Raw genomic sequence first — 24,712 nt, forward strand, 5'->3', positions numbered from 1 at the left:
GTGGCTGCTGAGCAGGTTAAGTGCTCATTACAGCCAGGCTGGGCTGTGTGAGGGGAGAGTAAATCAGTTCAGGGCACGCTCAGCACAGCAAACACGGCTCTTTCTGTGCCTCCCCCCCGTGCTGCTTTTTATCTCCTTTTAACATGTTCGTGTTTTTATTTCTGTGGATCAGCTGTCTTTTAATGGCTGGTTGTTATTTTCTGTGCTCAGAGGTGAGAAGTTGTTTTATTGTTGGTCTCTGCTGCTTGGTAAAAACTTCAGTGTGGGTAATTTATTAGAAAAATCACAGCTCTGAACGTCCTGACACTGCCAGGGGAGACTGGAGAGCTCCTCCAGTGCCAGGACACTTCACATGAGGCTGGAGCACAGAGGAGGGAAGGCAAAATGCAGTGATAAGAGCGTAAAACACTGATAGCGGGCACTGCAGCACCTGAAATACAGGAGAAAGAAACTGAGACGTTTTCCAGCTCCACTTGGCAACAATTTATTTATTGGGAATGCTTTAAAAAAAACCAAACAAACAGAGAATAGAGAAAACCAAACCCATGCACAGACCACCCTATCACATGCTCTACACCAGGTACAGACTCAGGACTGCTGGGACAGTGGACGTGCAGCGGGTGCCAGAGCCACGCCAGGAGGTTGTGGGTGCTTGGGACGAGGTGACACCGGACCTGAGCGCCCTGGGACAGCGGCACTGGCAGGGCTGATGCAGCTGCAGGTGCCCACATCTGCCAGAGCCCTGGCGGTTGTCCCCCCAGCCCTGGCTGCTCCTCAGGTGAGCCTCCTGCTTTTTTGGGAACTCCCCACACCCATCCAGCAACCAGCATCCCTTCCAGCTCCCGTCTTCTTGTCACCTCCAACCCTCTCTGCTCCTGTGGGCTGGCTGGGGAAGAGGAGGGAAGGGGTGGGAGGCAGCAGGGGAAGTTTTGGCCGCGGCAGCGCCTCTCCCCACCCAGCCCACCTGAGTTTCCAGCCGGTGCCGGCGCCTTCCCTCGCGCCGCGGGCGGCCGGCTCAGCACACGGAGCAGCTGTTGGTCTTGTTCATGGGCGGCCTGAGCGCCTGCTCCTTGGGCAGCGTCTCCCTCCTCTTGCAGAGCGCTGGGCTGAGCCTGCCGGGCAGGTTCGCCTGCTGCAGCAGCTCCCTGAACACCTCCAGGACGTTCTCGTTGTCCTTGGCCGACGTCTCCACGAAGCGGCTGTTCCAGTCCAGCTCCACCAGCGACAGCGCGTCCTCCACCGGCACCTGCCGCTCGCCGCCGCTCTCCGCCTTGTTGCCGACCACCACGATGGGAGGGAACTTGTCCTCCTTCACCTCCAGGATCTCCTCCCGCAGGCTCTTGACGCTCTCGAAGGACTCGGCGTCATCCACGGCGTAGACCAGGGCGAAGGCGTCGCTGTTCTGGATCGAGAGCTTCCTCATGGCCGGGAAGGAGTAGCTGCCGCTGGTGTCCAGGATCTCCACCTTGACCGTGGCCCCGCACACCTCGTACTCCTTGCTGTGCAGCTCCTCCACCGTGCGCCGGTGCTTGGGCTCGAAGGTGTCCATCAGGAAGCGGCGGATGAGCGACGTCTTGCCCACGCCGGCGGCTCCCAGGAAAACCAGCCGGACGTGGTTCTTCTCCTTCACCACCAGGGACATGGCTGGCACAGAGGGGACGGGATGCTCCGCAGCCGCTGCTCGCCCCACAGGTGTCCCTGGGTGGCTGCAGCCCCGGTGTGTCCGTCTGTCCGTCCTCCCTGCACTGACTCAGCGCAGCCAGGGGATGTCGGTGCCACCGCTCCGCAAACTTCTCCCCACCCGCCTCGCCGCGGACTCTACAAGCCCCGAGTCCGGCTCATTTTTTTATGCTGGTTCCTCTCTGCCATGTGGCACCAAGCTGTCCAATCTCTGTGGGTTGTGGGTGCCGGAGGAGGGAGGGCAGGGAGGGAGGAGAGCGGGGTGCTCCGGGCCAATCCGCAGAGTTCAGTCCTGGAAAGCCACTCCAGCCCTGGGGCGCAGCAGCGCTGCATTGCTGCCAGTAGCGCGGGGAGCCGGCGGCGCCGCGCCCGTCCGGCACCGCCAGCTCCCCACAGAGCAGCGGGAGCTGCCTGGCCTGGGCTGCTGGCAGCGGGGACGCTCGGTGAGGATCCCCACCCGTGGCGTGGCTCGTGGCCGGGGGCTGGACGGCGGCGCCCGCGGCGTTCCCTGCGCCCGCCCAGGGCTGGGGACTCGTTTGCGGCCGGAGTCGCTGCGAACGTGCCCAAGTCTCCAGTGAAGCGATGAAATATTTGGCCGGAGGGGGAAGATAAGCTCTCCCTTCTGTCATAACCTCCTCATTCAGCTGTCAGTTACCCGGTGATTTTTTGTGAAATATTTAACCAGAGGGGGAAATAAAATCTCCATGAGGACAATGCACGGCGCTCTCCGGGAGCCGTGGGGAGGAACGGCCCTGACCCAGGAGCGCGGCTGCTCTGGAGGTGCGGGCTGCCCCATCCAGGTGTGTTTGCTCAGCACTCGCCTTCCAACCCACTCTGGAGCTGTCTCAGAAGCTGATTTATGCAAAGTGCAAACACGAAGGGGACTTGCACAGAAGTTCAAATAGGTTTCTGTGCTAAATTTGTGGATGTGTGGTTTTTTGGAGGTCTCATGCGGTTGGTTTTCTTTCCATGGCCAAGTACCATTTCCAGTGTTTAGTTCTGGATTAATTTGTTCTGTCGATTCCAAAATGCTTCTCACTGGAATTATTCCTGCCTTTTAATTCTCCAGTTATTGTTGCATTTTGGCCATGTTAGGAGCTTTCCCAGCTAATCTTATTATCAGGAGAGCCAAGAGATTATATCAGGATGAGCAGAGTCCTGTCCTGGTGTCAGCCTGCCCTGGAAGAAGGGAAGGGTTGGGTCCCCAGCAGGACTGACAATGGGATTGGTGTGCAGTGCCCCACAGCATCACCTGGTCATGCACCTTCCCTCACCAACATGAAGCTCTTTCTGGGGACGCTTCCTGAGCCACGAGGAGATCCCAGATGTCAAGGACTGAGCCCTGGGAGCTGGAAGGAGCTGGGGATGCAGAGGATTCGATGGCAGGCTAAAAAACAGGAGGAGGGATTGGATGAGCAGAGGGTGCATGAAGGAAGCAGTGATGGGGGTTTGGTGCAAGTGGAAATGAGGAACTGAAGACAGCGAGGCAGCAGGGCAGGATCAGTAATCTCAAGCCAGCCTTTGGAAGCTGTTTAAAGCCAAACCCCTGTTTTTTTAATAGGAAAGAATTTGGTTAATTCCTCTTCATGTTTGGTTTTCAAGACAGATGAAAATGTTTCCCCAAAACTCTGCAGGCTCTCAGGATGTGCTGGGGGGCTGTGGTGCCCTTGCTGCTGCTCGTTTTCATAGCATTTAATTCCAAAGGGCCTCAAAGCACGGATCTGTTCGATCTCACAACACCCAGCATCTCTCTCACAGGTGCAGAAATGATGCCCAGGGTGAAGGAGAAACCCATGGCAGGAGGGAATGGGAACCCCAGGCTCCCAGCACCCCATCCTGACTCTAAACCATCCCCTTTACTGCCAGCAGCCAGGGAAGGAGCCAGCCTGGACATGTTGGAAATGCCAGGCAGAAATGCCATCCATGAGGGCTTCCAGAGCTGGGCTTGGGAAGGGGCCCTGGGGCTGTGGGAGCCAGGACTGGGTCACGTCACAGCTGCTGTCCTTGGTGTGGGTCATTTCTGCAGAGGTGGACGTGTCCTGCCAGGTGTGGGCAGGTGAAGGGCCAGCCTGGGCTCTGGGACGAAGAGCTGTGGCAGCGTGGGCACTCGGAGTCACACCCACAGTCACACACAGCCGGGCTCTGCATCCCCAATGATTTCTCACATCACTTGTCTCCCCTCGGTTCTCACATCTGTGCTGCTATGGTTACCGAGAGCCTGAGAGGTTTTAAATCTCCCTCAGAGCAATGGAGGATTTCAGAGTAATCTTGTTAGGAGATGAGCAATGAATATTTCCAAAGGCCTTTTGCATGGATAGCTCGTTCCCTGTGAGCTTATGGCCCCTGACAGCAAGGAAGGGAAGAGACAGGGAAGGATGAACACAGTGACTTGTTTTCCACTGCAGCCCTTTGTGCTCTGAGTAATGTCCCTAAATTCTGAATTTTTCAAGGCTGGCCAGCTTGGGTCAAGTATTATCCCCCCCAAAAAAATTATTTCAGTCTGTGTTTCCCTCAGGGAAAGTCTCACAGGGCCTTTCTGGGCACAGTGGTGGATGATCTCTGCAGAAAAGCCCTGCATTCTGCCCATCAGGATGGCTCATGGGAGTGACCAGGATCACAATCCCTGTGGGATTTTGTAATCCAGGAGGAGTTTGGATCCCCCAGCCAGGGAACATGCTGCACCCACAGGAGCTGGAGCGTGGCAGGGGCAAAGCCTCTGCCAGTGCTGAGCCAGAGCGTGCCCTGGGCTGTGCCCACAGGAGAGGGGACCGTGACGCCCCAGGGACCGAGGGAATGAGGGAGGGAGGAGCAGGGAGGGGAAAGAGCCCTGAGCAGGGCAGGGAGGAGGGCAGGCAGCGGGAGGAAGGATGAAGGGATGGCAGCGGTGTTGGGCAGGAGCTGGGGTGGAGCAGGAGTGAGATGTGGGGTGTGTTTGGGCAGGTGGAGTCACAGCCCCACGTTCACAGGCAGGTCTGGAGCAAGGGACTCCTGGAGATGTTTGTGGTGTCCTTACCCCAAAGCCAACCCTCTGCAGGGCTGACAGTCGTGGGGCACCCTGTGGGAGGTGAGGGGTGGTCCCATGGGCCCCAGTCAGTGTCAGGGCTCAGGCAGAGCCATCAGGCAGGCCTGGGATGCTGAGCCCCGTGGCTGGGCAGCCTTTGGCAGTCAGGAGAAGGCAGTTTGGGTCAGAACCCTGGGAAATGGCGTGTGAGCTGCTGCTTGCCACCACGTGCTGCTGGGAGAGAGCTGCTGCAGGGACCAGGGAGCACGGGGACAAGGGCAGGGGAAGGGGCTGAACCCCTGCTCCTGGGAAAAGCCAACGGCACTCAGCACCTGGGGTCTGCTCCCGTCACAGGGCTGTGTGCCACAGGGAATGTGGGACAATGTGGTGCCTCTTCCGAACCAGCCCACAGAGCTCCGCTGCTGGAGGGGTGTGCGGAGCTCTCCCAAAAACCATCCTGAAGTCCTGACAGGGTTTGCGACATCTTGTACAAAGATTCGATTCTGTATCGCTTTTAAGCTTACGTCTGGTGCCTGAAAGTGATTGAGTGAGGGGAAAGCCAGAAGAGCCCAGCACCCCTTCCCACTGGCCACGTGCTCCCCAGCTCTGCTGCTGCTCCCAGATGGGAGAGAGACAGTTTGCACCTTCGGGAACAGCCTGTGCTGTGCCTGGGTGTGCTCTGGGGAGCTCCCACCTCAGCGCTCGGCTCTCGTGGCTCAGAGGGAGCGGCGGCTCCGATGCTCTCCGCTGCTGGGCACTGCTCCAGCCCTGGACACGGTGCCCCAGATCGGCACTGCTGCTCACACGGGGGGTGACAGGAGCCCTGGCCCGTTGCTGGCAGGCAGTGAAGCATCCCTGTCGGTGTGGTGCCTTCCCAGGAGCCCGAGCCAGCTTCTGGAGGCTGCAGGAGCTGCTGCAGCGCTGACTCCTGCAATGGGCACCCCCTGCCTCGGCACCCCTCTGCCCGTGCACCCCGCGGCAGGGCACGGGCCCTGAGCGCAGCCTGGGTGGGTGCTCCCACCCCAAACCACCCCACCCGCTCCTGCCCCTGCTTCTGCCCGTGGATAAATTCATGGAGGATGAGGGCGGCTGCGTTCCCGGCTGGCTTTCCCGCTGTCCCAGCGGAGGTGCGGAGAAGGAAAGGGGCAGTAATGAGGAATCCCATCTGCGCTGCCTGCTGCCCCCAGCTGCTGCCCCTCACTGCTGGCAGTGGCCAAACAGCCTCCAGGGATTAATCATTGCTTCTCCCACCTGGAATGAGCCCCGCGCTGGAGAGCAGGTGAAAGCAGGAGAGGGAGGAGAAGCTGCTGCCTGGTGTGGGCAGAGCAAGGGGCCAGCCTGGGCTGTGTGAGACAGAGACAGGGCCAGCGAGGCAGCTCCTGCTCACGGCGTGGGCACGAGCTGCACCCAGGAGGGTTAAACCTGCCTCTCCCGGAGATTAAATCCAAATGGCCTTTGATTTAGCGACAGGTGAGAGGCGAAACCCGAACCCTATAGCTGCCGGCCCCCCTTCGGATGCATAGATGGATCAGCCATACGTGCTGCTGCTGTCTGGAACAGCCTGGCGCCGCACGGATCCTGTTCCCGGCTCCGCTGGGGCCGCTACAGGGCACCTGCCGCCCTCCCCCGAGGGGGGGAAAGCCCGGCTCGGGGGGTGCCCGGGGGTGCTGGCCCTAGGGAGGGTCACACAGAGTGCCCCGCAGTGCCAGCTGGGGCAGGGGCTGGTTGCCAGAGCGGAGGGCTGAGGTTGGTCCCCAGCCCCGGGCTGGGTGTCTGTGCGGAGGGAGGAGAGCGGGGCTGGGTTTGGGGTCCTCCAGTGCCTCTGAAAGCGTGGGAGATGATCCCTGCTGGCATCACAGTTCAGGGGAACTGCATCCTGATGGCAGCTCCTGCTGATGGAGCTCACAGCCAGGCTCACAGAAACCAGCGTCACCCGTGCTGCCGCCGGCACAGCTCAGCCCCGGGGTCACGGCTGTGGCACCCGCTTTCAGGCACTGGGAGCTGGCATGGCTGCTCTTCCCCCATCCCTCCTCCAGATGACCTCTGCCATGCCAAAGGGATCATGGCGGGGTTTGAAACCCTTCCCTGACCCCAGGCGCGATTCCTGTCACAGCCCCGGGGAGCCCCGCACAGCCTGTACCGAGCCACCTCGGGTAACAAAATCCAGTCTCCCGTAAACAAATATCTCGCCGGGGACTAAAGGGATTTAGTGTAGCTGTTCTCAGGCTCAGAGGAGTTCCTATAACATCTCTTATCTTGCTCTGGCTGGATTATTTGCTTCAGCAAAGAGCTCGCCTCCCTTCGGGCCACCAGCACGGCGTTTCCTTGGGTGACATGGGGTGACAGAGCAGAACTCTCAGGCCATCAGGAGATGAAATGTGTGACGCTGAGGTCTCCTGCAGCCCCGAGGTGCCAAACGGGGAGCAGAGCCCCGGAGCAGCCCATTCTGCAGCAGGCTGCACTGCTCCCCGTGCCCGGCTCTGCCCGGCTTTGCCCACTGCAGTGGCATCAAGGAGGGAAGCCCAGACCTGGCAAGTGCCTTAACCTCCCTAGACACAAGCTAAGGCTAAATATCAGTGCTGGTCTGCTTGGAGGGCCAGTAAAGCCAGTAAACACTGATGGGGTGTTACCAGGTACACGGGCAGGCAGTTTTAGCTGATTTTCTGCACCCTGCTCTGAGCCAGACTGAGCCTCCTCCATGAGGGATTGAACCCTGAGACTATTCCATGTGGGATTGAACCCTGAGACTGTTCCATGTGGGACTGAGCCTCTTCCACAAGGGATTGAGCCCTGAGCCTCCTCTAGGTGGGGTTGAGTCTCTTCCTCCTTGTGCAGCTGCAGCCCCAAGGCAGGGAGCACCCCTCCATTCACCCTTGGCACTGAGATTAAATCAGCACAGGCGGGGACAGGCGGCTCTGGGCTGTCTGGTTGATGCTACTGTGGGCATGAAAACCCCAAATCAAGACCTTGCTGTTCCTGGCTTCAGGGTAGGAGTGGGGAAGGGGGAGGGTGGGAGTCAGGAGCAGACAGGGGAACAGGGATGGTGATGGATCAGTGGGGCTGAATGTGAAAGAGGCATGAAAAGAAATGGTACAAAGTGTAAGAGCATTCACCAGGGCAGGGCTGCAGGATGCACTTGGCTGTGCATCTCTGGATGACTGACACATGTCCTAGAGGCAAGGGATTTCCAGGAGAAAAAAAAAAAAATGGCAAATCAGGTAAGAACATGCCTGACATGCACCATGGGGTCCGAGAAATGAGGAGAGGAGAAGGGAGAGAGGAGAGAGGAGCTATTCCAGAGCTCAGGGAAAGCTTGGCACCCTCGAGGGATGGCTGGGCGGATTTGGGGGGCCAGGAGTGGATATGTGGCTCCTCATGGCAGTGTCAGAAGAAGATGGGATCTTCAGCAGATCCACAGCATTAACACAAAGCGCAGGGGAGTGTGGTGCTGGCAGGACATGCCCAACACCCCAGGTTTAGGTGACAGGAGCACAGAAGAGGTTCTTCACCCATCCAAGGTGCTCCTGCAGCCCGGACTGAGCCAGGATCCCTCTGTGCCAGGCTGTCACCGAGGCTGTCAGGGACACTGTGCCCATCAGCTCAGCTCCCAGCAGCCGGGCTGTGCTCCTGCCTGGATCAGTGCTGGCAGCCAAGCCTCCCCTGCCATCCTGCTGGGAGCAGCGCTCCACGCCATGCAAAGCCAGCCAGACATGATGCTCTTGCCCTGAGAACAAACTGCTGCTTTTCCTTTTTTTCCTCTCCACAGTGTATGAAAATGTCATTTTGTAAACATCCCCCAGTGCTCTGCCTGCCCGGGGCCGCCCGTCACTGCCCATGGGGCCCTTCCCCACTCACTGCATGGCCTGGGCTCCCTGGGCTTTCATGCCACAGTTCCCAGCTCTTTCCCCAGTGACTTCTTGTCCTTAAATAACCAAATCAACTTCACATGATGGGGCAGAAGTGACCTCAGTGTTGTCCTGGATTTGAGCTGATTTTTGCCATAGACACATTCATGGTCAAACTTCTCCTTCCTTTGCAGGGCGGGAGCGAAGGACGGATCTAGCCAAAAGCAAGGTTAAAATAAAATTAGGTTTGCATTTATTTTACAGGGGAGTTGGATGTTCCCAGTGATGTCCCTGTGTTCCCACAGCGTGGGCTGCATGACCTGCGAGCTGGGGATGGAGTGGCAGCTCCTTGACTGAGCCTTCAGCTGTGGAGCCTGGGCGTTTTGGTCTGGCTGCCCCCAAAACCTCTCATCTTTTGGGTTCAGAGGAGGAAACCTCTGCCCAGCCCCAGTGCCTGCCAGCCCCTCTCTGGAGCCTCTGTCACCCTGAGAGCTCCTGACAGCCCAGCTCAGGCAGCGCTGTCGCGGTCACGGCTCCGCAGCCTCTGCCGGGGGCTCTGGTGCAGCCGCCGCCTGTCAGGACATCTCATGTTTGTGACATATTTCCTGTCGGGGAGCATCAGCAGCAGCCAGGCCTGGCTGTGCCCGGGGGCACCACCCTGCTGAGCCCCAGCTCCGAGCTGGCTCCTCACTTCTGGCGTCCACACAGCTCCTGAGCTTTTGGGTTCCTCGGGTTTCTGCTTGGGAGGAGTCGCAGCGGTGGTGAGCCATAAAGAGCACCTTGTCCTGGCTGCCTGTGGTGGGAATCTGCTGTGGTGGGGCTGTCCCTGCCCTGAAGGATGAGCTGTGCCGTGTCTCAGGTCTGCAGGACACTGCTGTCACCTGTAAACCTGTGACTGTAGTTGAGCGAGGGTGTCCCTCTGTGAGCAGGGACACTGGGGACTGTCCCCAGCAGGACAGGCTGCCAGTTGAGCCGGGAGGGGTGACCACAGAACCATGGGATTGTGGATCCATGGGGTCACAGGATGGGTTGGGAGGGGAGGAACCTCACAGATCACCTTGTTCCAACCTCCTGCTGTGGCCACCCACTAGATCAGGGTGTGCAGGTGATGTTCTGGGACTGAAAGATGAAGAACCCCAAGTCACATTTGCAGGAGGGGATTGGACAGCCGGGGACATTGCCAGCCTGGGGACACTGCAGGAAACGGGGGCCCAGCGTCCCCTCCCTGCAGGGCTGGAGGGAAGGGCTGCCAGCTGCGGTGGCTCCTGGCGTCAGAGCTGTTCCAAGTGCGTGGGCACAGCTCTGTGGCTCTTCCCTGGCTCTGAAGAAGGGAAATGCTGTGCACTTCCACAGCAGTGGAGTGAAACATTGGCTGGGGTGAGTTACCCTGTGCAAATTCAGCTCTCATTTCTGTCCAGGCCAAGTGGCACCGCGAGGGAAGGGGATGCTGCTCTAACACCGGGACCTGGATTCCTCTTCCCATCTCCCAGGTGAGGCCATGGGTCAGCCAGGCCCTCCCAATCCCCCTGCCTGTGTTTTCCTGGCGCAGTGACCCGTGTGGGTGCTCCTGTGCTCCCCTCCTGTCCTTCCTGCAGCGCTGGGAACAATCAGCTCTATTTACCCAGCGCTGATGGATGTGGCTCCTTGTGCTGGCGCTGGCCAATTTCCTTCTGCTCTCACAGCAGGAATGTGGGATGGGAAAACCCCGGCCTTCAATCCACATCTCCAGTTCCTCAGCTCCATCCCTCTGGGCAAGTGCTGCAGGCTGGGCAGGGAGCCGCTAAAATCCTCCGCAGGAGCAAGGGCAAACCTCAGCACGGGCAGAGAGCTGAGATTTGTTCTCACAAGGTAAACTGAGGCAAGGAGGGCGAGGCACTGCTGTGTTCCCCCCCACTGGAGCAGCTTCTCTGAGGGTAAAAATAAAAGTGCAAAACTGCAAAATGCCAGCTGTTCTCTGGGCTGCAGTGGAGAGATGTCCCAGGTGCTGGACCCCACTGCCCCTCAGTGTTCCCCACTGCCCCCCAACATCCCTTGACCTGCTGGGGGGAGCAGGGGTGACCTGCTGGACCGGCTCTGTGCTGGTCCCCTGGTCCACACTCAGCACTGGCACCTCTGGGAAGTGTGTTCCAGCTTGGGGAGGATCAGAGAGGCAAATTCCAGGATTAACCTCTGAGTAGCCTGGTCTGTGGAAGGTGTCCCTGCCCTTGGCAGATGAACTTTGAGATTCCTTCCCACCTGAACCAGTCTGTGATTCCAGAAAGAGCTGTGCTGGGGGCTCTGGGGGCAGGCTCACACTGGTGGAGCACTTTCTTGCTGTGGATGGGGAGAAAGAACCCCATGAACACAATAAATACAGATACAAGGGCAGAACCCCCCAGGATTTCATATCCCAGAGCTGACTCTGCCCTTCCAGCCTGCCCACTGCACGGAGAGGAGCAGCCCAGTTCCTTCCAGTATCATCCCAGGGCGATGTGCTGTGAGTCACTGGAGCATCCCGGGATGTGGAATGGGACGGGGAATAACCCGGGATGTGGAGGAGGGCGGGGAACATCCCTGGAGGTTGGCAGGGCAGGATCCAGCCGCACTTGCCGGCTCTGACTCCGAGCTGTGACAGCCCCAGCCTTGCATTTGGATTCGGGAGCACGTCCCAGTGACCGAGGCTGTGTCAGGAAAGCTCGCAGCAGGTCCCCATCAGCACGGCCACCTCCAGGGGCAGCCCCGGCTCCTGCAGAGTCCCGGTGACTGGCTCAGCTCAGCTCAGCCCAGCCCAGCTCAGGCTTCTTTCAGAGAACCGTGCAGACTGAGCCGTTCCTCCAAGGATGCTGCTGTTTGTCACTCTGTCACATCCGTGCGGCGCCGAGGCAGCGCCATGAAGCGTAAATGACACGTTCTGGCAGCTGACATCTCCGGGAAGGGTTTAGCACGAAGACAAACCGAGCCGACGGTGAGCTCATGCTCCCGGGCTGCCTCCCCCCGGTGCCCAGCGGTGACCGAGCTGCGGCGAGCAAAGGCGAGGCTTTGTCCCGGATCCGTGCCGCAGCGCCGGCGGGGCGGGGTGACCTGGCACAGCCAGATGTGTTCGGCAATCCTCTGGCTCATAAATCGGACTCGCCGCCGCCGTGTCGCGCTCCAGATGGCGCAGGATGTGTGCCCGGGGCCGGGCAGGGGGGCACGGCTGCGGGCAAGGGCTGCTCCGCTCCTGCCCCCGGCTGGGCTGGGATGGAGAGCTGCGCTCACCTGCGAGGGAGGGGTTTGCACACGCCTCGGGGTGTTTGTGCACAGGGTTTGCACGGTAAAACCGCGATGGCAAAGCCACGGGGCCAGCGCTGAGCAAAGGCAGGGCACGGCACCCTGCCGAGGTCGGGCTGCTGGGATGTCCTCCAGCCAGCTTCCAGCCACTCTTCACTACTGCCTGCTCCTGCCTGCTCCTGCCTGCTCCTGCCTGCTCCACCCTGCTCCATCCTGCTCCATCCTGCTCCTGCCTGCTCCACCCTGCTCCTGCCTGCTCCATCCTGCTCCATCCTCCTCCACCCTGCTCCTGCCTGCTCCATCCTCCTCCTGCCTGCTCCATCCTGCTCCTGCCAGCTCCATCCTGCTCCACCCTGCTCCATCCTGCTCCTGCCTGTTCCATCCTGCTCCTGCCTGCTCCTGCCTGCTCCTGCCTGCTCCATCCTGCTCCATCCTGCTCCTGCCTGCTCCATCCTGCTCCATCCTGCTCCTGCCTGCTCCATCCTGCTCCTGCCTGCTCCTGCCTGCTCCTGCCTGCTCCATCCTGCTCCTGCCTGCTCCATCCTGCTCCTGCCTGCTCCTGCCTGCTCCTGCCTGCTCCTGCCTGCTCCTGCCTGCTCCACCCTGCTCCTGCCTGCTCCTGCCTGCTCCTGCCTGCTCCATCCTGCTCCTGCCTGCTCCACCCTGCTCCTGCCTGCTCCTGCCTGCTCCACCCTGCTCCATCCTGCTCCTGCCTGCTCCATGCTGCTCCATCCTGCTCCTGCCTGCTCCATCCTGCTCCTGCCTGCTCCATCCTGCTCCATCCTGCTCCTGCCTGCTCCATCCTGCTCCTGCCTGCTCCATCCTAAAGCCCACTGCCCCTATTTCCTCTATAAATGTATTTTTATCCATGGGCCAGATACAAGAGCTCTGCAAAATTTGTGTTTGAAGACATGGCTGCTGTCCTCCCTCAGGCAGCACTGGGCAGGCAGCCTGGAGCAGGGCTGGGGGGGGATGCTCTGCCCAGGGAGGGATGTTCTGCCCAGGGAGGGATGTTCTGCCCATGGAGGGATGCTCTGCCCATGGAGGGATGCTCTGCCCATAGAGGGAAGTTCTGCCCATGGAGGGATGCTCTGCCCATGGAGGGATGCTCTGCCCATGGAGGGATGCTCTGCCCATGGAGAGACGCTGCTCCAAGGCCAGTGAGACCTCACTGCCCTGGGAACCTGCACTTTAGGAAATTCCTCATCAAGCAGAGCAGGAAAAGCACTCACATTGTCAAGGGGTTAAATTTACCCCAGTCAGCCCTGCTGCAGCCTGGCACTGGTTCAGCTCCAGCATCCTTCAGCTCCAAGCTGAAAACCCTTTCTTTTGGAAGCAATTCCCATGGAGCTGCAGACCACAGACAGCTGAGATTTTGACTTTGCCCTCCCTGAACCAGGAGACCAAAACCTGTGGGATGAAGGCAGCAGCTTTTCCCCTTGCTCTGCTGCGTTGGGCTCCGCAGGTCTTTGCCAGCAGTTTTCCCTCAGCCTCTCCCAGGGGTCACTGACCCGGCAGCATCTCCGGGCTGCCCTGGGGGCTCTCTGGAGCAGCTTGTGACACCCGTGGCCTGACTCAGAGCCCCGAGGCCCTGCCTGCTCCATCCCCACCCAGCCCTGCCCGCCTGGGAATGCCCAGCTCCCCTGGCCCCCCTGGGGGAGGTTGGTGTGTGTGTGCCAGATGCCACCCCAGGTCCCCACGGCCTTTCTCTTCATCCCCAACGGGCTCCTTGGACTGGGTTCTCACCCTGAACTGGTTTCTCCCCTTCCCCGGGTGTGGGTTAGTGCTGCTCTTGGGGCAGGGCTGGAGGAGGGGGTGATGGTGTCTCCTGACCCCTCTCCACAGCCCTGTGGTGGCTGCAGGCACCGCCAGCTCCCCAACACGACACAAACTCCAGCAGCTTTCCAAGAAGCTGGTGCTGTGCATTTCTCCCCCGACCTGCCTCACTCCCACTCTCCCTCGCTAATTAACACCCATCCCCTCAATTAACGCTCACCCCCTCCTCGGTATCCAGCAGCTCCTGTGGTCCTGTGGTCCAGTCAGGTCCTGTGCCAGGCTCTGTGCGAGTCCAGCAGTCCATTCCTGCCCCCCAGGCAGAGCTCTGCTCGCCCAGGAGGGGCCCAGCACCATTCCCAGGGCTGATAACCCAGACCCACAGCTCTCACTCACTCCCGTGGGCTCCTCCCTGCCTCAGAGGGTGAAGCAAAACAAACCTGGAACAGCACCACAGCCCTTGAGCCTGAGTGGGTTTGTTCTTCCTTTGGGAGGCAAAGCCCCAGCACTGGTGATGCTCACGCTCTGGGGCGCAGTGGAATTCTCTGGGATCCCTCCCCACCTCTCCCCAGCAGCGCCGTGTCCCACGGGGGGTGGCACAGGGCTCAGCGGGGTTTGGGGCACCTGCTTGCACAGATTGGTGTCACTGCTCCGTGTCCCCAGGGGAAGGGCCTGCAGAGGTGACTGCTGAGTCCTGCAGGACAGCTGTCACCCTGCCAGTGTGGTGTGTCTCACTCCAGTGCTCCCAGTGTGGGGTGGCTCTGGTGGTGCCTGCTGCTCTCACTGACAGCCACAGGGGTTGGGGTGCTCCAGCTCCAACCTCCTGCTGAGCCCAGGGCAGCAGCTCCAGCTGCTGCTCACCAGCATCCTGCTTCATTCCAGGCGGGCAGAGCTGCTGCTGGATCTGGAGAGGTCTCCTTGTCCCAGTGAAGGGATTTTCTATTCCTCCTCCTCCTCAGTTCTTTGCAGCTCCTCCCAGCAGCATCCAGGCCCCAGAGCTGGAGAGGCAGGTGGAGAGCAGGCCCCCTCCTCTCTGAGGCGCACACAATCAAAGAGGATTGCTCAGGCCGATGCACTCCTTGGACTGATGGAGCCCCAGAGCTGCAGCTCTGTTGGGGTGAGCAGGGGAGGGGCTGGGTGGGCTGGAGGGGCCCAGTGACCGTGCCCTGGGTGATGTCCTGGCAGTGCTGGGCAGTGCCAGCCCTCCTCAAAGGGAGCTCACATGGTCCTTCCCTGCTTCCTTTCTTTTTGGGTTCTTGTGAAGGATGAATACACCCCCGGGTGCGTGGCTGCCCAAGGCTGGCTCAGGCCAGCAGGGTCATGGTGCCAGTGTGTCCTGGCTGCTCCTGGGGGAGGGATGCAGGATGCTGAGGAGGGGCTGCTGGGATGGGTGATGGAGAAATGGACCCCCCCTTGCACAGGAAATAGGGGTTTTAGGGGAAACGGTGTGGAGGGCAGCCTCCATCTGCAGCTGCTCCTCTGTGGGGTCAGAGATGTCCTGGGAGCCCCAGAGTGACACGTGTCCAGCAAGAAAAACCTTCAGGCTGCTTTGCTTGGGTCTGCGGGGGTCTGGCAGGGCCCCTCACCCCAAGATGTGCCAGCTCTGGGGTGGGGCTGAGCCCAGGGTGGGCACACGGCAGTGGCTGATGCCAGTGGCCAAGTGACATCACCACAGCCTGAGCTGGGAACCTTGTCCTGGCAGGTTCCTGGGGAGCCTCACCCCTGGGGACAGCCGGGGCGTGGAGAGCCTGGCAACGCTCCACTGCCACAGACTGATGGGAGAAGATCTGTGGGAGCTGTTACAGGACATCCATCAGTGCCCGGTGAGGCATTCCAGGGAAATCCCTGGAGCGAGCACAGCCCCCGTCCTGCACAGGGGTCCGGTGGGATGTGGCTGGAGCAGCTGGAGCTGTGGGGCCTCTCCAGGCTGGAGGGAATGGCACAAACTCCCGGGAGGGATGCACTGACCTGGGAGCTGGCAGTGCCAGTGCCAGCCATGGGGACAGGAGCGGCTCCTGCCCTCCCTGCTCTGCCACACACATTTTGGACCCGAGGGTCCTCCCACCCCTTCGCTGCTGTGCCAGCACCCCCAAGAAGAGGCAGTATGTTATAACAATGAATATTATTATAATAAATCACTCTGCAAAGGCACAAATGCTTGAGATAAATTTTGTTTTGCAGAACAAAGGCTTCAAAAAAGAGCTTCAAGGCTTTTTTTTTTTTTTTTTTTTTTTTTTTTTTAGAGAACTTGCATTTTTCAGTTTGCATCTTTTTCACTGCCCTGTTCCTCTTCTCATCTCCCTGTCCCTGGTGGAATCCTGCTGATAATTAAAATTCAATGTTTGGACAGCCCGAACTGCTGCTCCTGGGCCAAGGCATACTGGAGCCAAGAAATAAGCACGATTTTTTTTTTCTTTTCACTTCGACAGCATTTCTCCCAGCAGATCCTCAAGGCTTTTCTCCAGTGGTGATTAAGTTTCTCAGGACTCTTGGGAGATGCTGACTGCTCTGGAAGATTCTCAGCAGTGGGAGGGCAAACCCACAGCCAGGGTGGTGCCTGGAGGTCAGTGGAGCATCCTCGGGGATGTGCAGGGCACGGGGAGAGGCTCTGGGGGTCTGGGGGTGTCCCAGCCTGGCCACCCCACGGGTCTGGAGTGGCAGCTGCTCCATGAGCAGCGTGCTGTCCCTGCTGGGGGTGTGGGGGGGGTCACACGGGGGTCCCCTGCCCTGTTTGTGGCTCCCAGTATTGACCAGTGACCAGTATTGACCAGCCCCAGCTCCACGGCGAGCCCCTGGCACGAGGGACAGTGTAGAAGGGACAGTGTCCCCCCCGGGATTGGGGACAGTGTCCCCCGGGCAGCAGGGGCAGTGGGGACAGTGGGGACAGTGGGGACAGTGTCCCTCCCGGGATTGGGGACAGTGTCCCCCGGGCAGCAGGGACAGTGGGGACAGTGGGGACAGTGTCCCCCCCGGGATTGGGGACAGTGTCCCCCGGGCAGCAGGGGCAGTGGTGGCAGTGGTGACAGTGTCCCTGCCGTGTAGCAGGGAAGTGTCCCCGGGGGCAGCAGGGACAGTGGTGGCACTGGTGGCCGAGGGTGCCCGGGGCCGTGCGCGGGCTGCTGGCACCATCTAGTGGGGTTTGTGCCGGGAGCCGCCGTGCCGCGGTCACCCGTGTCCGTGTCCTGTCCCTGGGGCACCGGCACGGCCCCGGATCCCCCTGGGGACTCTCCCCCACTGGCTTTGTGCCCGGTATCCCCCGTGGGTGCCCCACGGTGCCAGAGGTGACAGACGGTGGATTTGGGGGCACAGGAGCTGCCTGCAGAGCTGGGGCCCCCTGGGCTGGCTCAGCCCTGGCCTCACCCTGGGGGGTGAGCAGGGGACACCGGGCTGTGGGGTGACATCTGGGTGAGCCACTGACCCCACACAGTGGATCCAGACCCCAATCCTGGGCTGGATCTTCCCCAGCACAGCCCGGACTGGGGGGGCACACAGGGTCCCCCCTGCACTTGCCCAACAGCCAGCTGGAGTTTCCTGCACAAAACGCTGTTAGGAGAAGTGGCAGCGTGCAAACCAGGGGCTGGGGGCACAGCTGGGGGCTGGGGCTGCCCTGCACCTTTTTTGTTGCTGGGTGTGTGACATTAACTCATTTCTCCTTTTTTTTCCTCTTTCCCTTTTTCTTCCCCTCCATCCTCTCCCTCCTCCTTCATTCCTCTCCTTCATTCCCTCTTTTCTTGGCCAACAGTTCAAAGCACAGTCCCCAGGTGTGGGGCAGTGCTGGGGTCACAGCAAATCCCAAGCCACACCTGAGGGATTTTGGGATCCAGGATTCCCCTCGAGCTGCCCATCCCAGAACTGCCCCAGGGCTCCACCAGCAGCAAGAAAAGCTGGAGATTTATTTATTTGCGGGTTTGTTAGGCCAGGGAAGGGTTGGGGGAGGCCCAGCTCTGTCTCTCTTAGCTCCTGGTTCCCCTCCTGGGCACAGGGGAAAGGGCCCCAAATGTGGGGTCCCTGCCCTGCTCCCCTTGGCCTGTGGCTGCCAGGGGACCACAAGGGACCAAGGCTGACAGCACAAACTGGGAGGAGCTGCTCGTAGGGAAGGGAATGAAGCACGTGGCAAAATCCCGACCTCCTATTTCTCAGCATCCCAACAGCAGCATGAGTTAGCGAAATCAGTGCCTTCCTACCCTTCCAAGAAAACCCAGGAGATGGCAAATTTTTTTTTTTTTTTTTTTAGAGCCTGAATGATAGAGCTGGCTGCTGACAACTATGGAAAGCCAGCCAAAAGCTAACGCTTCCGCCCAAGGCTTTGTCTCTCTCAGCAGAATTAAGCAGCTTCCAGGGATGCTGCGCCGGCCTCCCCCGGAGCTGCGGAGGGCAGTGGGGATGCGGGATGCGGCCGGCACAGCCAGCACGGAGGGGAGGGCTGAGGGACCCTGCACTGCCAGGGCACTCCCAGGCTCGCGGAATTCTTCTTTCCATCAGCATTTTAATTTGCCCGTCTACACAGAGTGCAGAATCAGCTCAGCCTGCGAAGGGATGGAGGAGCAAAGAGCCCTGGCTGCTCCTGCGGGGATTGGGTGCTGCTGTTGGGGCAGGGCCAGCGAGCCAGGGGCAGCTCCTGCTCCAGCAGGAGAGACTCAGGGGATTGGGGAATGGCAGCTCAGGATCCTTCCCCGGGAATTTACAGACTCGCTGGCAAGCCAAGATTGCAAATGGAGACACCTGAAGAACAGGGAGCCCTCGGCTTTGTGGGGAGGCAGGGGATGCTGGTGGGGAAAAATAAAACAGGTGCCATTTCTTCCAGGAATCCAAACTTAAGCCACACACTTGAAGCAGCCTGACAGCTCTCCCAGAGCCCAGAGGAGCCGTTTGATGCAGCCTGCACCGTTATCACCTGCCCAGCTCAAGCAGGGGCTGAGGCTCGGGTTTATTTAATTGCCATTTCAGAGGGGCACTGGCCACAAAGGCAGCTCCCCCACGTCTCCTTGCACAACACCTTCTCAAGGACTGCTGCACTCAGCAAGGTCCTGAGCAGCAGAGAGCTGGTCCATTAGCATGTGCTGGCATAGAAATATTGACCACATGTTAAAGCTTGAAGTAGGTCATGCAGCCATCTGGTCTTGCTGACAGACCTCCACGACCATGGTTGAAGATTCTCATTTAGAGAAACTTCACAGCTTGGATCAAATTGGAACGACTGACCATAAACATGTAGCCTCTGCTCCAGTTCCAGGAGTTAGAAAACCCAGAGTCTGATGTTTATTGGCTGCTGTTTTTAAAATAGCTGAGGCTTAGTCTACTTCTACTAATTAAAAGCCATCATTTTCTGAGTGTGACTGTCTCAGCCTCCTGCCTGAGGTGTCGGTGGTGGAGGCAGCCAAGGAGCCCCTCCCTCACCCAGCACTGGCAAACCCGAATCCAGCAAATAAAATAACCTGGAAGCTTTGCAGAAGATGAATGAAATAAAGAGACTGCCCTCTTTTTTTTTTTTTTTTCCCAAACAGTTCACATTTATTGATAACAATAAAAAAATCTTTTAAAGACTATCTGTATTTTGTTACCAAGAATGAGGTATTATGTATACAAAACATTTACAGATTTTGATATGCAGTTCATGAGGAGGGACAGGGAAGTGAAGGACACTGTTAACAGGAAAGGTGCCAAGAGAAGAGTCACTGGCTGAGAGAAGGAAGAGCAGTATCACACAAAGGAAGACCAGGGTGTGGGAAATTAATTAGACTGCAGTGATCAAGTCATATTGCCACAGCACTTTGCTTACAGGAAGATTAACTGTTGTTTTTCTGGAATTTTATCTCCCCGGCTGTTTGTGCTGTCATGTGCTTTGAGCTCTAAAAGGTGTGTTAAGATCAACAGCAGGAAAAACTCAAAGTGCCACTTTTGAGCCAGCTCAAGTGAAAAACAGAAAATATAGATCTTCAGACTTGAAAAGGGACTGCAACTCAAAAAGGTCTACAAAGCCAGACACCTGGACAGATGTGGAGTGTTGAATGGAGCAGATTTTTTACAGCTGTCAGCAAAATCGCCATCTGAGAGAGAGAGAGAGAGAAAGAAAGGGACCATCTTCAGCCCTTACAGCCTGGTGAATGGGAAGAAATGCCATGAGTGTCAGCAGGTGAAGTTCACTGTGCTCCAGCTGCACTCCCTGTGCTGAAATCCTGGTTCCTGGTGTCAGGAATTTGGGCAGAGCTCCTGAAAGCAGCCCTGGAGCCACAGCCTGTGCAGGCTGCTGTGCAGACACCGGGTGCGAGCTGTGTGACACCAAAGCAGTGACCTGTGTCACTCTGGCAGCCTAAATAACAGCCTAACCTCCATCTTCAGCTTCTGAGTCCTAAAAGAGCTCCAGAACAGATCAGTCTGGTTCAGTTTAAGGAGGCTGGTCTCTAAACACCTGCTACTAAAACATCTGTCAGTTCTGCCACAACCCACAGCCAGAGCAGGGCTGCAGCAGAGCTGCTCTCAGGGGTCTGGCACCTGCCTCTCCAGAGCTCTGCAGGCATAAAAAAGCTTCACACTTTTCAGAGTTCAGAGTTCAGAGCCAGCTTTGCTCAGGCAGGGGATCCAGAATCTCAAGTGAGTTGTGCTTTCCAAGTGCAACACCTCTGTAAGCTCCTCCACCACTCACCTGAGCCAGACCCCATCCCACTTCCCAGCAGGGACTGCAGCCACAGAAGCTCCAGTGCCTGCGTGGACAGTTTAGCTCTACCAAGGGTAAGGAAAGATCAGGGATCTAACTGTGCAAATCCTGCTGCATTTCAGACCAAAATCCTCTCTGCTCCACTGCTAGGTGTGGTCTGTATTTGTCTGACAGTTCAGTCTTTGGAGCCTTTTGCTGTGCATAGAGAAAAGGGCTTGAGAGGGAAGAACATCTGAACAGAGTTCAGCAAGGGTCCAACTTGGGCCTGGCAAACAGGGACAGGATCCCAAATGGCAGATCACCTCTGGCAGTGGCAGTAGTGAAAGTGGAGAAAATCCTTAGAGTATCTTCTGAGGTATCACTGAGAGGGAAGATCTCTGTGCTCCCTGCTCACACAGACTGACCAGAACGGAGGTGCTCTGTTTCTGCCAGGCACAGGGGAGGATGGGAGGCCCCAGGGAGGGAGAAGTGCTCAGGAAAGATGGAAGCCACACCTCCTTCAGACTGGTTTAAGCAGCAAGCTGAAGCTCTGCATAAATTCCTGACAAGAAGAGAGTCTCAGTAAAATCCATTTGCTTGGAATGCACTGCACAGAGCTGGGAATAAAAGCTCCAAGCAGCTCTGGATGAGCCCAGTGTGACACAGTGAGGGAGAACCTGCTCTCTGCCTCTCTCTCTGCAGTGTTCCACACATAAATCCAAGGAAAGAACAAATTGCTTCAACCCAGCAAGACCCAGAGCTCCAATTCCCCAGAAATGTGCTGATACAAAAGGTATAGTGAGTGTCACAGCCTGGCCACAGCTCTGTGGGCATGCTTTGAAAAAAACGGACTCACAAAGTCAAGTATCCAGCAACTGCTGTTCTTTGTCTCGGACATCACTAGTGGCAATGGGAGAACAGTTTGCAGCACTGGAAGATCACAGGGGATTTCTCAGGATGGCAAGGAATGTCCTGACAGGAGACTTGCAGTTGATCTCTAATGCACTACGGAGCATTTTTGGTAGGGTTTTTCTTTTTTGCTTTTTAACATCTACACAGTTTAAAAAAAAAAAAAAATCATTCTTAACTGATGCACTGGTTGTTTTTCCTTTTCAGTAAGAGCCCTTGTGTTCAGAGTTAGGATTTGTGCAAGCACACTTGCAAAAATAGTTATGGCTGAGTTAGGAAAAAGGGTTAAGAGACAAGCTGTTGGATCTAACAAAGACCAAAACCACTAAGTGTAAAATTCAAACAGCTACTTTACTATCTATAAAAGGCTTTTTGGGGTGGGGTTTTTTGCACAATTGCCAGTTGAATATGCTGTATTGCAGTCAGCTGCCACGGGCGAGGGTCCAGCCATCACATCCATTTGCTTTTCAGCTGTTGTGGCACTACCTGGAAATCATGGAGCTGGAATGGGACTGGCTAGAGGAGGTGGTGGCAGCACTGAGCTGGGAGAATCCACTGTGGCTTGATTCAAGGCTGGTCATAGATCCCCTGCAGAAAAAAAAAAAAGGAAGAAAGCAGTTTTAAGCTTCAGAACACACAAAGATTTTGATTTCTGCTCTGTATCTATGCTGTATTTGTTTGCACACTGAATAAAAAGCAAGTAACAGCTTTGGTGTAGAGACTCAGAAGCTTTTCTGCCTCACCACATAAAGTAATGAGGATGCTGCACTCCTTTCAAAAACCAGATGCTGTTCAAAGAGCTGGAGATTAAATTTCAGTCAAGTTTATCCACTGACAGAAAATGAAATTCACCAACGGGAATCTGAATTGCACTCCCTTCTACAGAACAACCTGCCAAGCCCAAGAAGCTCTCAAAGCAAAGCCAAGTGACCAGTGACATCACCAGGAGACAACTAATTAACCCCTTTTAGACATTAGCTGCCCTCTGTGCAACTTTTTAAGGCCCTCACAATTTACTTGTATTTAAGTGAAGTGGACATTGACTTGATGATGCAAATAACCAGAAAGGTTTGACACTGGCTGCCCTCGGCCAGACATACCTGAAATCTTCAGATCCTATCACTTCTGTATAGTACATCACTTTACATTTGTGAGAGGACACCTGTAGAGATGCCAGCACATCATCCACACGAGGCAGGTTGGTTGTAGCACAGGCAGGCATGCTGTGGAATTTCCACTGTAAAATGTAGAAGCCAGGCCACCTGGTCACATGGGAGCCCTGCAAGCAGACACAACAAAAATCAAAAATTAATTTGGTTAACAGAGATTTGGAGGCTTGATGTTTCTTTTCCAAGTTTAGAAGAAGTGCCTACATGCCCAGGATTTTTGCCCAATGCCCATATTTCAGCTCCTCAGCCAACTGACAGTGCTGGGAGACTCTCCCCACACAACATCCTTATCGAATCTGGGATGGAACACCCACAGTTCCTCCAGCTTTTCAACAGTGCCCAGGGGTTAGGATTTAATATGCTGAAAGGACAAGTTCTGCTTTAAAACAATATCCATTTTTCCATTTATTTTCATTCACAGCTGTCATTTGAGCCATGAAAAGAGCAGTCAAGACTTCTGCCTCACAGTTCAAGAGGTCACTGTCCACATTTCCAGTTTAACACTTCCATCTTGGAAATGACTTAAGGAATTGCTTTTTCAGAGGCTGAGTCATTTCAAGTCAACAGGAACAGCAGTGGCAGTTTGTGACTATAAACATGCTGCATGTTACATCAAACTTGGAATTAAAGGACAGGTTGTAAATGGCATAAAAAAACCTTCAGGAGCTTTGGCCATCAGGAGCTTTGCCCATTAGAGGGCAAACACACAGAAGCTCAGACTTGATTTCCAGTCTCCTCCTGTTACTGAGAGCAGGCACTGTGATATTCCTCAAACACAGAATATTTGCTACAGTAAATAACTGTCAGAATTACAGCACAAAGCATGATTTTTACTTTCTGGACATGCATTTTAGGTGGCCTCCCCACATCCCCTACTGATCCATCTCACTCACTAGCAGAACTGATACAACTTCTCCCAGCAGATCCCATGTAAATCCCATCCCTGCAGCACCCAGCCTGGAACAGCAGCTGAAATGCTGGCCAAAAGCAAGCAGCCAGCCCAGCACTGAGTCACACTCAGTCATCAGTGCTGTGATAAGAACAGGCACTTTGGGCTCCATCTGCCCCCACAGAGGCTCTGGCTGCCTCACCTGCACGCTCTCCCCTTCTTTGCAGATCAGGGGAGACTCCACCATGCTGTAGTCACGCCCCAACTGCCAGACTTTGTCTATCAACTGGACGTTGTTCCCACCAGGAGATGTAATACTGTGAGCTCCCAGAGAGTCCTTTTTGGGAGGCTGTGGGGCTCTTTTGGAATGGAAGATGTTAAAAACAATGTCGCCCTTGCAGACGTCGAAATCCCACGTGATGACAGACGAGGCGTCCACGATCTGGATGAGAACCTGAGACAGGAAAGCCACATTAGACAACAGCAATTTGCTCAGTAAACTCCTACAGGAAAAAAAAAGGACAAGGAACAGAGCTTTTTTTGTTGCTGGGCTTAGTTTCTACTGTTAATAAGGCTTTTTAAAAGGCTATTTAATAGTCAAAAAAGAGGCATTGCAGATACAAATTCCTCCCTGATGGAGTGTCTATTCTAACATATGACTTTTGGAAGCTTTCAAGCAGTTTCTGAGAATTTTGCTTGCTTTCCTTAGAAGAACATGGCCTTGAGTAGAATGAAAACCAGTGATACTCTCTAAATGGCAACAAAATAACAGGAGGGACAATCACAAAGCTCAGCTACTAAAGCCTCACCGAGCACCAGCTCTGGAAGGTGGAAGCACCGGAACTAAATACACAAGCAATAAACCATTCCCAGGCCAAGAGACCAAATTTGGAGCAGAGGGTTGAGATGAAAATGAAAGCAAAGGGCAGCTGGAGCTGTACCTCATGTGGAGCTCCTTTGAAGACACTTGCAGACTGGTAGATTGTTTCAGTCCAAAGCTTGATGTCTTCATTTTCCAACTCTTCTGCCGTCCGGTAGAGGGACTTGGGAACCAGCCCACCCTCTGGTACTTCACACTAAAACCAAAAAAAGCCCCTTTAAAAATTATCTCCTGTGACCATCCCATCATGTTGTCTGCCTTCCAGCTTCAGAAACAAACATTCAGCAATCCTCTGGAGAAGGGAACAGTCTGAAAGTAATTTTATAGCTTGTACACGATATGTAATTCTTTTTTCATGATCTGGGTGAGGAGTTTGCAGAACTGCACATACACAACAGTCAGCATCCCAGAAAGGGACTGTGCAAAGACTGTAATTATCATTTACACCACCTTACACTGAATAAAGATGGGAGGCACTTCAGAATCCTGAGGGAAGTGGAAATAGTGACTAAATCTGAAAAATAGAGCTACAGAGACCTGAAAGGACAGGGGTAGCTAAATTTAAGGGTGGATAGTAGGGAGATATAGAAAGTTTCCAAGCAGGTAAAAGAACAGTGCAGCCAGGAAAGTTAACAGTTTTGAAGTTACAGCTGTCTGACAGCTCAGTACTGGAAGTGGTTACA

At 56.3% G+C, this 24,712-nt stretch overlaps 2 protein-coding genes across 3 annotated transcripts in view; both read right to left on the reverse strand.

Annotated features, from left to right (window-relative positions):
• Positions 1 to 550: 550 nt before the first annotated feature.
• On the reverse strand, positions 551 to 1,804 carry LOC120761010 (GTP-binding protein Rhes-like). Its single transcript, XM_040081838.1, has one exon. It carries the CDS (start codon positions 1,640 to 1,642, stop codon positions 1,016 to 1,018), a length of 627 nt encoding a protein of 208 aa, XP_039937772.1. The 5' UTR covers positions 1,643 to 1,804; the 3' UTR covers positions 551 to 1,015.
• A 17,240-nt stretch (positions 1,805 to 19,044) lies between these two features.
• The window catches only part of SEC14L1 (SEC14 like lipid binding 1), a 47,705-nt gene continuing 42,037 nt past the window's right edge, over positions 19,045 to 24,712 (reverse strand). For both annotated transcript variants that reach the window (XM_040081588.1, XM_040081589.2), the window contains exons 13-16: positions 24,091 to 24,225; positions 23,352 to 23,603; positions 22,192 to 22,370; positions 19,045 to 21,679 (exon numbers count right to left, since the gene is read on the reverse strand). In XM_040081588.1, coding sequence (XP_039937522.1) covers positions 21,574 to 21,679; positions 22,192 to 22,370; positions 23,352 to 23,603; positions 24,091 to 24,225 — 672 coding nt within the window. In that variant the 3' untranslated portion in view covers positions 19,045 to 21,573. The remainder of the gene's footprint in view (positions 21,680 to 22,191; positions 22,371 to 23,351; positions 23,604 to 24,090; positions 24,226 to 24,712) is intronic.

Source organism: Hirundo rustica, chromosome 18 (genome assembly GCF_015227805.2).
Source record: "Hirundo rustica isolate bHirRus1 chromosome 18, bHirRus1.pri.v3, whole genome shotgun sequence".
Classification (NCBI taxonomy): domain Eukaryota; kingdom Metazoa; phylum Chordata; class Aves; order Passeriformes; family Hirundinidae; genus Hirundo; species Hirundo rustica.